We start from the raw sequence: 17,246 nt of genomic DNA, 5'->3' as shown, positions 1-17,246 counted from the left end.
CTAAGGCTTCATTGGCTTACACTCCAGAATAATTATTATGGTTATATGGCAGTTGTCAGTGGTTTGCTTATTAGTACCCTCCGCTAGATTGTAAGCACCTTGAGGATAAGGGGTGAGCCCCTCCCATGTCCCTTGGACTGAATGCAGGCTCCGGCACTGATAGGTTTTTGGCAAACGTCTATTAAATGAATGACAGTGTAAACAGGACCCCACTACCAGACAGGAAAATGCCACGGCTCTGAGAGCCACAGACAGATGTCCACCTGGCCCAGGCCCATAGCCCTTCCCAGGTTAGAGTTTATTCTCCAGCCTCCCTTTATCTGGACTCTTTGCCAGCACCCTCTTGCATTAAGGAGTCGATCATAGCTCAGGTTACACACACAGGTTCAACCTGAGTTTCAAAAGGAGAGCTCCAACACGCTAACCTCATGAGCACCTGTGAGGTGTCCTTGGTAGAAACTCTCCAAGGCACAGGTCCTTCGGGGGAGGGGGACAGCATTGCGTCTGTCCCCATCCATCTTGGGATCCTTCAGTGCCATGCATACACACCAGGGGCACACCTGTTGGGATGAGGTGACCCCTGTGAGTTGATTTGCCCTCCTCACAAAGCACTGTGGTTCCCCAGAAGAAGCAGGAGACGCACCTTCCCCAGTTCTGGCTTTGTTTCCATTAGCAAGTTACTTAAACTCTGTACCCTTCCCTAGTCATTATAGTGGGACTAGCAATACTTCTTTTACCTACTGGGTTTTTGTGAAGATCTGGGGGTGGGGGGAAGGTCCTCACCTGACCGGTCAGGCACTGAGGACACAGGAGGCCTAAGGATACCAAGACTGCAGCGTCCCGGGTACAAGAGAGAACCACACAAGATGCAGCTGGGCAGACACAGCCCCCCCAACACACACACACTGCCAGGAGTCACACACCACTCCTGCCTCCGTCCTGCCTCGGGCTTTTCTGGCTGTGCTTCTGGAATTTACCCAGAACTCTGGGAGCTCAGAGGACGACGGAGCCCTCTCTGAGGAGTTTAAACTGGATAGTGAAGGGGAAACAGGTAGGAGGTAGAGAGAGTATTCCAGGCTGGGGGAAGAGCCGGTGCAAAGGCAAGGAAGAGTTGGCCCTGCTAAGCAGTGATTTAGGGGAAACTAGCCGCCTGAGGGTAGGTTTTGGGTGAAGAGTGGGTAGAAGTTTCACCTGGAGAATTAGGCAAAAGATTGTAGGCAGCCCTGCATGTACTGCCCCAGAGTTGGAAAGATAACACTAGTCACCAAAGAAGCTGAAAGACCAGGAAGGAATTTCTACTGGAATCAGCCCGGCAAGAAGGGCTGAGGTCCTGGGCAAGGCAGGGGCAGAGGGGCCAATGAGGAAGGCCAGAGCAGCAAGAAGCCTCTCAGTCCATTTGGAGGCTCTCGAGAGTACAGTGAGAACTGTCTGTGTCAGCAGCAAAGCCCCGTGAGATGAGCAAAACCTGTGCTTAGGAATGGCCACACTCTCGCTCAGGAAGACTGCGTCCCCTTTGCTTAGTCCATCTCCCTGGTTATTCCCAGGGCAGTCATTGGCAGGTGTAGGCCCGCATTAAACACCTGCTAGGTGGGTGAATGGTTAGATGATGAGATGGACAGATCTTGGATTCGGGATAACCATTCTCCCACCATCAGCTTCTTAGCCAAAGCGAGTCCCAGGAACATTCTGGTGAGCAGCCAGGTAGCCTTCACTAAAACTCCTCTCGCCCCCTCCCTCCCTCGCCCTCTCTCTCTCTCTCTCTCTCTCTCTCCCCGTGCTACAGCATCCAGCGCCGGCTGTCCCTCCAGCTCCCCATCCTCCACCACGCCTACCTGCCGTCCATCGGAGGCGTGGACGCCAGCTGCGTCAGCCCCTGCGTCAGCCCCACCGCCAGCCCCCGCCACAGACACGTGCCACCCTCCTTCCGAGTTATGGTCTCTGGCCTGTAGGGGTGGGAGGCCTGGGGCCGGGGCCTCCCCCATGACCGAACCTCACGGAGCAGAGGCCACGGGAACACTGTCAGCTCTGGCTGCGGAGCCGCTGGGCGCCACGGCTGGCCTTGTGGGGCTGCTCGGTGGCACTCACGTGGACAGGATGGGGGCACTTGGCACCTGACCTCGCGCCTTATTTGTGAAGTTTTTATTCTTTCACAAAGAAGAGGAATGGAAATGACTTCTTCCTCGATGTCTGCAAAGGAGGAGGAGCTGGGATATTTGAAACTTTGCAAAAAACAAAACAAAACAAAACAAATCCTAGACAAGGAGAGAATCACTAGAACTCCAGCTAGAAGTCACCGAGTGTCCCTGAGCAGCCTTGAGAAGAGGCGAGGGGCTTCTGGAGAAACCGCCTCTGCCTCTGCACACACATCCCTGGCTGTGCCCCTCCTCCCCCCCCAGGCCAGCCCCTCTGCCCTCTGGGGAAGGAGGTGGGCAGGGCAGCAAGGCCCCCAGCCTTCCTGGAACAGGGAGTCTGCAGGGCAGCCACGTGGCCCGAGGGCTGGGGTACGGGAGCAGGCTGACTCCCATGCCTCCCGGTGGGACCTTACTCTCTGATAAATGCCACACATTAACACAATAACACCCGTTCCGGGACCATGGGGATTTAGGGCACGTCACTGCAGACCCGCTCTGCAGCATTCACCGACAGTCGGTCATGCACCCACCACGTTGGCCATGTCCTTGTGTTTGTATCAGGTGTTCCAGTAATCAGGGGGACCACCCGAGCTAATCATGGAATGTCTGTTCCCAGCAAACACGCTAAAGAAAGACTGTGCACTTTAACCTCTCATCAGGGCCCAAGGGCTGGCTGGGGTTGGTTTTTTTCCCACTGACTTTGTTTCTGACCAAAGTGAATCAGGCATTCTGCTAGAAGACATCCCTGTAGTCGTAGGGAGAGAGTTGCTAGCCGAGGGCTCTCCTTGGCTTCCCAAAGGTGGCCTTCCATCTGGACAAGCCGGGGAGCTCGCCCTTGGGGGTCACAGGGGTGACCAGTCAACACACTGGTTCTCATTCATAAGATCACTCTTCCCTCTCAACCGAACCCCAGAGAGCACTGGCCTGGGAGTCAGACGAACCTGGGCTCAAGTCCTCACTCCATGGCTGACTCCCTCCATGACCTTGGGAAAATCACTAGTGTCTCTCTGAGCCTCCGTTTCCCCTCCCCAACAAATTGGGGTTGAAATAACCCCCGTCCTGCCTACCTCACAGGGTCGCTCTGAGGATCAAAACTTGATCTTGTCCGGGAAAGCTTCGTACCAAACCATGAAGCAGCCCTGACCCGTGAGAAATCAGGATGACCATGACCTTCGGCCCTCACGACCACCAGGGGTTTGGCTCAGAGAAGCTCCCAGCACAGCCCTCTACCAAGATAACCTGGTGGAGAGAGGCTCCCAACGACTTTGGTGACATTCCTAGACAGGTTCCTTCTTTGCTAAAGAAAGGCCTGAAGGACAGCATCCAGGACGTCTGTACAACTGAGCGGTTGCTCACTCCCTAAAGAAACCTAATGGCAGCTTCAACAGGCAGGCAATAATCTCTTCCCCGACCACTGAAGTCAGGAATATACTGCTGTCACCACCAGACTTTGACAAAAGGGCCCACAGGAATCCTACCATCGCCAACATTTCAAAAACACCCTATTTCACGTAGCATAGCTTCCCCCTCCCCTCCCCCCAAGAGAGGTTATGGAGGTACTGTAGCTTTTAGGGAAAAAAAAAAAATGTCAACACATCACAGGTCAAATTGAAGTCATTGTCTGTTTTAGGCACTACAAATCGGTGTTGTCACTCACTGTGTATTACCAGTATTGACTTGCTTTCTTGATTTCACCAAAACCAGATTTAATTTAAAGGACCACTTAATTTTTCCAAGGGAAGGAGACAATTCATTGTACATAATGTATACACACACACACACACACACACACACACACACACACACAAATATACCTGTAGAAATATTATTCCAGCATAGCAGGAAACAGAAACAAAAAAGTATTGGACAGTCGGAGGTGAGTGTGTGCGTCCGTAACCCGTTGTGACCCCTGACCGTGCTCAGTCTTCTAGGTTCACCCACGAAGTACATTTTCTGTCTTAATGATACTGTAGGTTTTCCCATTTTTTTTTAATTTCCCTGCAAATAACAAGACCCACAGAAGTGACTCTAGCTATCTAACGGTTCTTTTATACGCAGCAAACACACCGTACATTTCCGAAGAGGCTTCAGCCTGAAGGCATTTTCCAGTGACGTTAGTGCACAAATGCTTTAAATTAGACCGGGACTGCCAGAATCAAATGTAAATGAGGAATTTCTCGTACCCCTATTGCATGGTATCAATTTTTAATAAATTGTTGCAAATTTGTTTTTATGAATAAAAGGGAAAAAAAAAACCTGTCCTCTTTAATGCCTCCTCGTCCCAACATGCATGTCTGAGCAGGTCTTATTCCTCTGCTCAGCAACTCGGGGGACAGTGTTGGGGTGCCTCCTCAGCATCCCTCCCTTCTGCAAAAGGTAACAGAGCAGCCCCGTGACCATGTTACCCCAGCTGCTAGATCCCACGGTGGGGACCTGACCCGAGCCCGGCCAGTATGTCCCTTCCCCAGGATTCCTCCACATAAGGAAATTTAGCCGTGAAAGAGAAAAGGGAAGCCGATATGGAGAGAAATAGGATCAAGAGATGGGTCCTGATGGTGTCTGACTAGCTGGTCAGCTGTTCCTGAAGGGTCCTTCCCCTGCTGGGAAGGGTTCTCAGTTCTTCAAATAAATCACCCTTTTTGCCTAGTTAAGTTCAAGTCCAGTTCCCATCTATTGCAAACAAGAAGTCTCTAACTAACCCAGAAGCCTCACCGCTGCCCAGGCCCAACTCCCCCTCCAGGCCTGACAGCCTGTGGCTTGGCCCCATTCTCCTTTTGAGCCTCCTCACCTAGAGAATGCATTTCCTGCACCATGATGGGCCCTCGGCCTACAGCTCCATCTCAAATCCTGCCATCCTTCAAGGTCCCATCCAAAACACCCTCCTAGATCCCTCCACGTGAAATTCTCTCTTCTTTTCTGTACTCAGGACGCTGTCTCCCTCTTGTGGCACTGGGTACATGCTCATGCTGGCCCCTTCTCCCCACCCCAGGCCAGGGGCTCCCTGAGGATGGGAGTCCTATCTGCCTCCTCCATGTCGCACCCAGCAGCAGGCCCTCCCAGTGGCTCAGAACAGTCTTCCTTGAGACTTTCGCAGAATTAAACATTTTGGCTGAGGCACGATAGAACCAAGGCAAGGTGGCCAAAGCAGGCTGGGGAGGCCCGAGGCCATGTGAAGGCACGCAGGCCCCAGAAGAGGGGGGCCTGGCCCCACAGACTTCACTGGAAGGCTGGTCCCAGGTAGGAGCTTTCTAGTGCCGGATCCTCAATGATGAGCCTGCCGAGAATCAGACCTCTTGAATCCTGGCCTGGAGAGAACTCTGCTCCATGACATCTAGGTTATCTAAGTACCAGGCAACACTTTATCCCACAGAGCCATAAATCTCAAAGATCCTGAATGCAAAAGTAGAAATCTTAGAAGGCGATACCAGTAGCCAGTAACACAATGGTCATCTGGATCACAAAAGCAAGTGCACACTCAGAGCTTTGGAGGGTAGTGAACCTGGAGGAGCTGCTGGCCTGCAGACTCCGGTGGTGGTGAAGAGCTACTTGGCTTGGCCCTCTTTGCTCTTGATGTCTTGGCTGCTGTCTCGACTCCGGTTCCTCACATCTGTAACTGGAGAGTTCCGGCACTCATGGTGAGTTAGGGCTCTGTGTCAAAAGGAAATACCTTGGATTTCCCTCCGTCTGAATTCCAATGCAAAGCCCCCAGAGCAGTGTTTCTAAAACTGACCACTGGCTTTTAAGACACAGTGTCAACTTGAATTGTTTTTATAAAATTACCTAAATTTGTGCAAATTAAATATAAGCTCATGCTTGCATCTTTCATATAAAGGCAAAACAAATTTATAACTTCAATGCAAATAAAATGACAAAACCAATAAAAATCATATTAACAACATTGATTTGATGAGATAGATGAGGTTTTTGCAGAAAAATAAATTGCAGCTCACAACAACAGCACAGCACCAACCGCTCCCGGGCACACTCCTTTGAGCTCAGCCTGCCTGGTGTGATGACTCAATTATCACACTGCTTTTCTTTATTTAAACCACTGTGAAAACTTCATTTATTTGGCACTCCATGATATCATTTGGCCTTCACTTGGCTCTCACACATCACTTCTCTCTGTTAAATCCACCTTTGTGTTTTTCTCATGAGCCATTGACAGAGATGGGGCTGCCCAGATAATACACACAAATCAAATGGTGATTGCACGCTAATGTTCGCTGAGCACTAGGCGAAGTGCTTTGCGGGCATAATCTCATTCAGATCTCACAGGGACCCCAGAGTAGGAACGATGATTGCTGTCCTTTTGCAGCTAAAGGCACTCAGGCCCAGAGGACGAGTGCTGTCCTGAGTCACACAGCTGAGATTGGGGGCGGGGGGGGGGGGGAGGGAGGAATTTGAACAGGGATAGCCCCAGAACACATCCTCTTCACCACTTCCTTAAACTGCCTCATCAGAAGTAACTGGATTCCGATGACCCGGAATATGCCTATTTAATTTGTTTTAGATTATCTTGAAATAAAAGTATAATCTTGTTAAATTTTATAGATTTGCACACCTCTGAGATTCATCCATGGCATCGCCTGAGACTCTAAACCCAGCCTGAGCGCCTCTGGCCTGGACAATGTGAGCATGGGGATCCTTCACTGTACTGAAATGCAGGCAAGCCAAGAGACAGAACTCTGCCCAAGTTGCCCATTGCCCAGATCCACCCCCCACCCCCCAGCCCCCAGCCCTGACCGCTGAATCAGCGCCCTCAGGCCTCCAAGATCTAGCAAGACTCTGCCAGCCCAGGGCAGAGGAAGCAAGATGGAAGATGCTCACCCTTCTGGGGAGAAATGCCAGCCTTGGATATGATATTCACTGCTTTAAAATGATCAGGCTGATAAAAAAATGGAAAATAACCAAATACTATCAACAGAACAGGAAAAAAAAGTGATATATGCACATAGTGGGATATTATTTAGCAGCGAGAATGGGGAAAAAATTATAACTATGTGTGATAATATGAATGGATCTAAAAAAAACATGCAGACTGAAAGAAGCCAGACATAAAGAGGACATACTATAAGATTCCAATAATATCAATTTCAAAAACAAGCAAAAATAATCTATTGGACATGAGAATAGTGGTAGTTACCCTTGGTGGGGATGGATAGTGGGAAAGATGGTATGAGGAGGGCTTCTGGGTGCTGGTAATGTTCAAGTTCTTAATCGGAGCACTGGTTACAGGGCTATGTTCAGTTCACAGAAATTCTTTGTGCTGTACACTTATGCGTGATTATACACATATACATATATGCATATTCAGATAATCACACACACAATTATATATAGTCACATATGGTAAGTATATACCTCCATAAAACATGCCTTTTCCTGGGCAGGAAAAAAAAATCAATGTAGAATCTATGAAGATTCTACAGCATAAAGACAAACAGCACACAACACGCTAAGCCTGAACGTACTTTGGGAAAAGATGTCCTGCAGGACACGGAAGTAAATGTCAAATCTCATTCAATCTATCGTCTCAAGAAAAAAAAAACAGTCAAACCTGGTTTCTGTGACACAGATATCGATTTATAGATACATTGGGGAGGCAGTGGGCTGAGAAGAAAAGGGGAGAATGGAGAGGGGGAAGGCAGGGAGGGAAGATTCTGGGATCACGGTAGTGTCAGAAGCCCACACATTTAACTCCTCCCCCCTTCTAATTTCTTGCTGCAGTGGCTCATCCCATGGGGGGGAAGCCATGTGACAATTCTATCTAGACCATTTCTTGAACTAGAGGAAGTGTTTCACCACCCCCCGTCCCCCCAAAAAACTCCGTTTCCACCGCCTGGGAAAGAACCGGGGAGGAGAACACCTACAGGCCAGCCTCGACCCACCACCTGTGGAGAAGGCCACTTGGGAGTAAATTTGAAGTCCGTAGTAAGAAAGCCACTGGAATGTTACCAGTTTCTCTGGATTTGGTTTCAGAGCCTCCGCCCTGAGTTCTAAAGACCACCAGAGGTGAGGCTGTATTCTCAATGCAGGACCCGCAGGAAGTTGTGATTTTGTGTGATTTCTGCAGAACAGACCGGCGACATCCACCTTAATTCCCCTCAACCCTGTACATACAGCCTGAAGCTGGGGGCAAGGTGAGGTTTGTGGGTCAAAACTAGAGGAAGCAAGAGGATGTGGAGTCCAGAGACCAGTAGCCATCTCTTTCTCATCCCCTGGGAACAGGGTGAACATTAGACAAGTTCTCCTCCCCCATAAGATTAGGGGCACCCAAAGTATTCCTCCATACCCTCTCCCCAGCACCACATAAGGGACTGACAACGACCGTTAGCTGAAAACTTCAGAACCACCGGACTGCCTGACGCCCAGGGCTGATGCTCCTGAGGTGTGGAGGAAGGGGCCAGAAAGAGATGGCCCAGCCGAGGAGAGGAGGGGTCCATGCGTGGCCAGTGGCATTCCCAGTGTGGCTTGACAGGAGATGTGGGGTTCCCATGGGGTGACTGGATACTGAGGAAGGTGGTCGGGGGTTCAGTCAGGCTAAGGGAGTGGTCCACCTGTGGTCAGGCTGAAGAGGAAGGAGAAGCCTGAGCCTCCAGAGTAGGCTTCTGAATCTCCTTGCTGTTCTCAGAGCATCCCGAGGCCCCAGGTTAAACACAAACACAGCATGTGTCATCTCCAAGGAAACTCCTTCCCCTGTAAAATCCTTCCACTTTTCCACCTGGCTTTGCAGAAGAGAGAGCTTTCCTTTCCCCATCGTCTGCTCTCTTCAACATAGATGTCAAAGGGGGAAGATATGACTTAGCAGGACAGATGTCCCCATTTGCTTGGCATCTTGGAGATGAAAGTTACAAGGGGTCTGCATGTACTTCCCTGCCATCATACCTTCAGTCCCAGTCATGCGGTTTCTCAGGGGCAGTTCTGGAGGAGGCGGAACTGGACAGGGACAAGCCTAGAAATCATGTCATGGGGATGCAGTTCAAGGAAGATTTGGGGGCAGTGGGAAAGCATGGCATGACAACGATTACCTTCTGTGGGAAGCCATCACATGTAAAGTGCTGTCTTACTCCTCATTGCTCCAAGTGACAAAGGAGGATAGACTGCAGTAAATTCCAGGGAGACTGTTATGTCTTGTCTCTGCAAACATAATAGTTTGCATAATGGAATAGAGTGGCCACCCCATCTCTAGAAGGGTTCAAATGGGGAGGCTGGAGAGGGACTTCCTCCACTGGGTGAAAGGTTGGAATGGATAAGCCCAAAGACCTGTATTTCAGTGGTTGCAGACTGACAACATGCATGTCATATGGGGGAATCAGATGTGTTCGCTTCGGTTAGCACAATGTTTGCCTATGAAGGGATTTTTATCATCATCATTATTTACATAAAATCTGCATTTCTAGTTTCTTTCGAAAAGTACAATAGAGCTGATTAGAGGTACTCCTTTATATGGGTCTTAGGTTCTTTAGTTCCCCATAGCCACACCACGCCCTATTATTACCCAACATCAAGGCCAAGTGTCAATTGATATTTACCATTCTGCTTGCACTGCGGGTTTTTTTCCCCTTATACCCAGCCCACTTCACTCATGTGTATCATTACCTATCTTCTCTCTATAGGCATTTGAGTGGATGACTTTTGCTATATTCTACGGCTCTCAACCTTCATTTGAAACAATGGCATAGAGCTATGTTCATCTCAATTCTCCCTCTCTCCCCATGCTCCCTGGAGATTTGCAGTGCATGTGAACAGCACAGGAAATCACCCAAAGTCCATCTTCACCCAGTCCTGGAGCTAGTAGGCTCCCAATAACCCAATGGAAAGAAGATAGGCAACCCCTGGTATTTGCTTCAGCTGGTGGGTCATGAAGCCACAACACCTCTTCAGGACTACAGTCATTTTCCATTGTTAAAGGGACATTATTTCTCGTGCTCGCTTCGGCAGCACATATACTAAAAAAAGGGACATTATTTCTCATTAGAGAGAAGGAACGTTACTGTCTAGTCAACTCCCACTTAGGAGACTCAGGGCCCCGTGACTTAAATGAAACCAACAAGAAACAGAAAAACCTTTTTGTCTGCGAGCCTGAAATAAAAATAACAGAGTATGGGCAATGACCTGGATCAAATGCAGGTTGGGAGGTCCCTGCTAGCTCAAAGGACCTATGATTCCTAGAATTCCTTCTGATATTAGTAGCTCGCACTTCTTAAATGTTTTCTATAGCCAGACACTGTGTAAGCACTTTATGTGGTATATCTCACATAATTGTGTAATAACACTACAGGAGAGGTATTATGATTATCCTCAGTTATATAGATGAAGAAACTCAGGCACAGAGAGGTTAAGTAACTTGTCTGAGGTCACACATCTGGTGATGATGGAGCCAGAATTCAAATTCAGGCCTTCTAACTCCAGAGACACTAAAAGAGTGATGAAGATACCACCAAGATTTGATACTTAATGTCCCAGTGGGATTTCTTCTACCCACCTATTAAATGATGTTGCTACACTTCTTGCCAAGCATACCAAGAACATAAAACACAGACCCCTCATTTTCTTTTCCCCTGGCTTATAAATTTGTGAAAATTAAACTAAAAATATTCTCTCATATTACTTCTTTAAAATATAAAATAAATTAAAAAGCAAGTTTCCCTGGGACCAAAGTTCCTTTGGCAGAATATGATTCACATTCAAATTCTTTGAATTTGAAATGAAATATAGAGTTTTCAATGTCTGCAGTGTCCAATCATTCCTTCGAGATTTTTTTTTTAAGATTTTATTTATTTATTTGAGAGAGAGAAAGAGAGGGAGCCCACGCAGAAGCAGGGAGACAGGGGCAGAGGGAGCAGGAGAAGCAAACTCCCTGCCGCTGAGCAGGGAGCCCTCAAGGCTTGTCATGGAGCTCATACCCAGAACCCCAAGATCATGACCTGAGCCAAAGGCAGATGCCCAGCCGACCGAGCCTCCCAGGTGCCCCTCATTCCTTCAAGATTCTATAGCTAAATGCTGTCAAATGCGTGCTTGACGTGTGGAGCTAAATCTCCATTATGTCCAGGCATGCAAACTTTGACTGATGGGGTGAACATTCGTTACAGTGATCCTGCCAGGTAAGTGGGGGGCCTATTTTGACCTCTGAGATTTCATTATATGAGGAGGTATGCATGCAAAACTAAACATTTTTTCTCTAACTCAGTATTTTACAAGAAATCTGCCTGAGAATCCTATCTGCAAATGACTTACAGGTTTAAATGAACCTAACGCCCTTAAAAAATTACGTATCTGAAAATCGTATGTGCCAAATAAATATGAATTCTTTGGGCTTATTATCAATTGAAAATTATATTACTCAAAAATAGATCTCTTAGAAAGGATATGATGATGTTTTGCTGACCAGACAGCCTAAAATTTTAAAAACATATTTTCAATAAGACTGTACTCCTTCCTTAATAAGAGAACTGAAATTATCCCGTAGTAAGAGGAGGAAAAAATTTGACAAGGAAGACAACTCCAAATAATCTGAAGCATAATGTTCATTAGTGCATGTAATAAACCCTTACACTGAGCACAAAGAAATACATGATTTTGTTGATAGAAAATCCATTTCTCTTGCCCTCCCTAAATAAATGGATTGAAGGGATATGTAAAATATATTGACCTCAGGATGTCAAATTACTGGAGTGCCTAGGTGGCTCAGTCGGTTGAGCGGCTGACTCTTGCTTTCAGCTCAGGTCATGATCTTGGTCCTGGGATTGAGCCCCGGGTCAGGCTCCATACTCAGCAGGAAGTTGGCTTGGGGATTCTCTCTCTCCCTCTCCCTCTGCCCTTCCCCCTGCTTGTTCTCTCTCTCTCTCAAATACATAAGTAAATCTTTTTTAAAAAGGATGTCAAATTATTAACCTGCCTGTTTTGGATATGTTGTAGGGGAAAAGGGTATTGTTTGGTGCCTCTTTTAAGCCCTTTGACAAAACTGAGAACACCCAATATACCCAGGGGCAGTACAGAACAAAGGCCACAAGGCGTCGCTTTCTGACAACGTCTTGCTTGGCAGTTAATATTCTCACAGAAGGGTGGGAGGGGAGGAGAGGGATGTTAACTATATTTTGATGTAATAAACTGAAGTGCATTTATTAGAATACACAGCAATTAATGTATCTAGATCAAAGGAAATTTCCCTAAACTGAAAACTTAAATCTTTTTTTTTTTCTTTTTCTTTTCTTTTCCTCTGGAGCAAAACCAAGCCTGTTGGTATTACTACAGATTAGGAATACTGACGTGAAAATTTTCCATCATTACCTCTTGGTCTTCACAAACATTCAGTGGGATGTCCTGGAGATGGATTATGATCCCTGTATTACAGATGAAGAAACCAAAGCCCAGAAAGGTTGTAATCGGCCAGTGGAAATTCCAGTGGCCAGGTTTCCTGACACCTACCACCCCAACTGGGAACTGTATGTCCTACACCTCCCCACATCCTTCAGAGTGGAGGTGCTTGGGAGTACGGTGTGACTATTTTGCTTTTTGGAAATTAGTGTAAATATTTTAGACGAAAGTGTCTGATATGAATTTGTATTTGTTTATGTTTATAAAAGAAGGCTTCAGGGAGTTTTCATGGGTGCTCTAAGCCACTTTGGGCTGTATCTTGGATGGGTTTCCAAGGAAGCTCATTTTGTTGTTAGGGGTGTGTGTTTGTTGCTGGGGCTGCCAAGCAAAGTACAGATTGGGTGGTTTAAACAAGAGAAATTTATTTTCTCACAATTCTGGAGGCTAGAAATCCAAGATCAAGGAGTCGACAGAGCTGATTTCAGCTGAGGCCTGCCTCCTTTGTTTGTAGACAGATCTTCTCTTCTTATAAGTCAGATCGGAACCTCATTTTACATTAATTATATCATTTACATTAATTACGTCTTTAAGGGCCCTATCTTCAAAAATAGTCACATTCTGTGGTACTGGGGGAGGGGGCCGTTAGGGCTTCAACATATGAATTTAGAGGAGACACAATTCAATCTGTAACAAGGTGGAAAAGTTGAGAGACCTGCATTACCCCTTCCAACTCTTTACTACCACAGTGAGAGTGTTCTAGACTGTGTCCTTAATCTACAACTCCCAAGAGTTGGATGTTATGTATTTCTTTCTCTAAGAAAGCTCCTTAGCTTAATCTGCTTTTTGTATGTGACTCTCTTGATTGTTTCCTATAGGAGTAGAGATTGGAGAAAAGGTTTATGATCTCCATTCTTTTACTTTTTTCTTTAATGCTCTCCACAATAAGTATAGTCACCATCTGTCACCATACAAAGTTATCACAACACTATTGATGATATTCCCCTTGCTGGACTTTTCATCCCCGTGACTTCTTTATTTTATACCCAGAGGTCTGTATGATCCCCATTCTTGAATTAAGGAATTATATTCAACTTTGGAGCAACTTAAAAACAGGAACAGATGTGTACTTATGAGTACATTTTTCTAAAGATTTAAATTATATTTTTTTAAACTGTGGAAAATATAGAAAAGCAAATAGAAGAAAATGAAAATTATTCTTCATCTTACCTCCTAGAGAAAATGCTACCAACATTATGCATCATCTTTCCAATCTTTTATACACATACATATGTAATACATATATAAATACATATTTAAATTCTATGTGCTGTTTGTTTTTAAGATTTTATTTATTTGTCAGAGAGAGAGAGAGAGAGCGTGCGCATGCATGAGCAAGGGAAGTGGCAGGCAGAGAGAGAAGCAGGCTCCCCACTGAGCAAGAAGCCCAGTGCAGGACTCGATCCCAGAACCCTGGAATCATGAACTGAGCCAAAGGCAGACATTTAACCGACTGAACCACCCAGGCGTCCCTGGGTGCTGTTTTTTGATGTGTTCATAAAGGTCTTTCTTCCCTCGATCCAAGATTACATAAATATTAGCCTTTATTTTCTTTGAGTATTTTATGGTTTCATTTAATTTTTTTTAATCATTTTAACCATTTTTAAGTGGCAATTCAGTGCCATCAAGCACATTCATAGTATTCTACAACCATCACCACTATACATTTCTAGAAGTTTTTCATCATCTCAAACAAACTCTGTACCCATTAAACAGTAATTCCTCATCTCTCCCTCCTCCAACCCCTAGTAATTTCTATCACACTTTCTCATAAAGAAATTTGCCTATTCTAGGTAATTCATGTAAGTGGAACTATACAATATTTGTCCTTTTGGGTCTTGTCTATTTTGCTTAGCAGAAATTTTCAAGGTTCATCCATGTTATAGCATCTGTCAGAATTTTGTTCCTATTTAAGGCTGAGTAACACTCCATTTGATTGTATATTATGGTTTCATTTTTATGCATACGTTTCTAATCTACATCAATACTATTTTGATATAACGTATTAGGTGAATATCTAAACTAACTTATTAAATATTTCATCATGTCCCTCACTGATTTGAAATTCTAACTTCATCTTACACTCCAATACCATGAATTCTCAATAGGGACAACATCACCCCCAAGGGTTTGAAAATTGGCTCTTGGGGTACAAAAGAAAATCCTACTCTTTTTTATGTATAAAGCACCGACAAACATGCAGTACATAAAGAGATACATATTATATCTGTGGTGTTAAAATTTTATGGGAGGTGGTGATTAGGGGAAAAGTCTGAAAAGTTTCCTTTAGGGATAATAATGGTAAAAAGGGTTGAGAAACCCTGCCCTGTACTACATTCCTACACTTAATTTATATGTTTTTCTGAATTTACTTTGCTCCATTATGTGCCTGTCCCTGTACTAGAAAACACTAAATTCTTTTGTTCTTATCATTGTTCATTTCCTTCCTAGAAAGTATGAGAATCTGAGGTCACCATGATCATTTACTTGTTTACCTGTCAATGGCCTGTCTCCTTGGACTAGAATGACAGCCCAGTGGGGTCTGAGCGTTGTCCTGTTCATCACTGTGGCCCTGCATTTTAAATGGTGCCTGGCAGAAGGCGCCCGCGAAATACTTTTTGGTTGAATTAAAAATTTGAATATCTAGTAGGCCAAATCCTTTCTAATTGCTCTTTTTTCTTCAAAAATTTGGCTACCCTCACCTGTTCACTCTTGGAAATGAACTTCTAAAAGACTGTAAAAAATCCTATCAACTGTGCCCCCACACCCGCCAGAAGGTGGAGCTTCTTGTGGTGGAGACTCAGTGACTCTATTCTGTTGAGGTAACTTTATAGCCATGAAATCTGGCAGAAACCATCTCGACTAAGTGATGGAGGTTACCATCACCATATGTATATCACACAGCTGGATATTATGAGAGGGGCACTTCCCCTCTGTGGTAGTCTCCCCCAAAACCTATCACCCCAGTCTATCATGAGAAAACACCAGACAACCCCAAATTCACATTACTCTACAAAATAGCTGACCCAGTACCCTTCAAAAATGTCAGGGTCATTAAAAAAAAAAAAAAACCAAGGAAAAGCTGAAATATGTCATAGTTCGGAGGAGACTAAGGGAACATGATGACCAAATGTTGAATCCTGGATTAGATCCCGGAATATTAGTGGGAAAACTCTTGAGTTTTTCAGTCGTAGGTCGTATATTTGAAATTATTATAATTATTCTTTCAAATATCTAATATTTAGCTAGAAAAATCTAGAACAGGATGTGCTATTTGTTTTATTAAGAAACTGTGAAACATTGTGTGCCAACTATATTTCCATAATAGACATTTTTAAACGTCAGAAATAGATGTTGAATTTGATCACGTACCTTTTTAGAAAATATTAAAATGCTTGTTTTTGCACTTCAGATGTAATTTTTTTCTAGTTATTAAAATACCCCTGCATCTCTAAAATAACTCCTTCTAGATGTACTATATAATTCTTTGTAAAACACTAGAGCTGGTGCAAATATATTACTTAGTTTTTCAGCATCATCACTTAGCAGCAGCCGGGCCTGCGCGGCTCGCGGAGGGAGGCGAGTAGAAGCTGGGGCAGATGCACGGAGTCCGCGGCGGTCAGCGAAGAGTCACCAAGGTCCTAAACAAACGCCGGAGAGAAGCCTGCGGGAGGGGCCCCAGACTCGTGAGCGCCCAGAGCTGCGCCGGAAGTGGCGTCATCGAGCCGGCGTCCCTCTCAGCCAATGGCCGCGGAATGCGCCGTCCGATGGTAACCCTCACCGCACCTGCGGGTAAAGGCGGACGCAAGAAAGACCGTCCTTCTACGTTATTACGCGAGTTACCAAGGCAGCTTAGTTAGAGACAGGTGTCTCTTCCCGCTTCTCTGCCGCCAGTTAACCTAGCTCAATGACACCACGCCTTCAACCTGAGGGCCTCCTCACGCGCCGCAGCTACCCCCACTAACGATGGCTGACAGGCGTGGAGTAAAAGCCGGAAGCAGGCGGGATGGGCGGTGCTGGCAGAGGGCGTGCCGAAGGCGTGGCCTGGCTGCAGTGAGGCCGGGAGGGGCGTGGCCAGCCGCCCCACCTGGGCTTTCAGTCAAAGGCGCACTTAACCGCCGCGGTCCGCGTTCTAGCCGTCTCCGGGGGGCGGGTCGCTACTGGCTCCGCCCCCGCCCAGGTTTCTTCCTCTTGGGAAGCACCCCCTGAGTCTCCGAGATTGGGCCGGAGCTGGCTGCTGGCTTCCAGAACGTCGGCGGTCTCTAGCGGCGATGGAGGGCGCCCACGAGAACCCCGCAGAGTCTAGCTCCTCCGTCCCCAGGTCCGAAGAGCCTGCCTGCTCGGCCGGAGGCCCCGAGGTGTTGCCTGCAGAGGAGTCGGAGGGCTGCGCCCGTTCCTTGGAGGCGGCCCCCAAGAAACTCTGTGGCTATCTAAGTAAATTTGGCGGCAAAGGGCCCATTCGGGGCTGGAAATCCCGCTGGTTCTTCTACGACGAGAAGAAATGTCACCTGTATTATTCGCGGACCGCGCAGGATGCCAGTCCCTTGGACAGCATCGACCTCTCCAGTGCGGTCTTTGACTGCAAGGCGGACGCCGAGGAGGGGACTTTTGAAATCAAGACTCCCAGCCGGATTATTACTCTGAAGGTAAATGGAGCAGTTTTTTAATTTTTCAGCCAGGGTGAGTTCCCAGGGCACGGCTGGGCACGTGTGGGTGGTCACAGTAAATTTACCGGAA

General features: G+C 46.5%; 2 protein-coding genes across 3 annotated transcripts in view; both read left to right on the top strand.

Moving 5' to 3' along the window:
* GABBR2 (gamma-aminobutyric acid type B receptor subunit 2) overlaps positions 1-1,949 on the top strand; it is a 230,607-nt gene extending 228,658 nt beyond the window's left edge. Inside the window, exon 19 of the mRNA XM_044920417.1 lies at positions 1,784-1,949. Within this exon, the coding sequence (XP_044776352.1) occupies positions 1,784-1,949 (166 nt within the window). The remainder of the gene's footprint in view (positions 1-1,783) is intronic.
* A 14,666-nt stretch (positions 1,950-16,615) lies between these two features.
* The window catches only part of TBC1D2 (TBC1 domain family member 2), a 51,502-nt gene continuing 50,871 nt past the window's right edge, over positions 16,616-17,246 (top strand). For both annotated transcript variants that reach the window (XM_044920518.1, XM_021691336.1), the window contains exon 1: positions 16,616-17,155. In XM_044920518.1, coding sequence (XP_044776453.1) covers positions 16,781-17,155 — 375 coding nt within the window. In that variant the 5' untranslated portion in view covers positions 16,616-16,780. The remainder of the gene's footprint in view (positions 17,156-17,246) is intronic.

The sequence above is a fragment of the Neomonachus schauinslandi genome, chromosome 13 (genome assembly GCF_002201575.2).
Source record: "Neomonachus schauinslandi chromosome 13, ASM220157v2, whole genome shotgun sequence".
In the NCBI taxonomy this organism is placed as follows: domain Eukaryota; kingdom Metazoa; phylum Chordata; class Mammalia; order Carnivora; family Phocidae; genus Neomonachus; species Neomonachus schauinslandi.
Note: the sequence above shows the minus strand (reverse complement) of the source record. Positions and strands in the feature narration are given on the sequence as shown.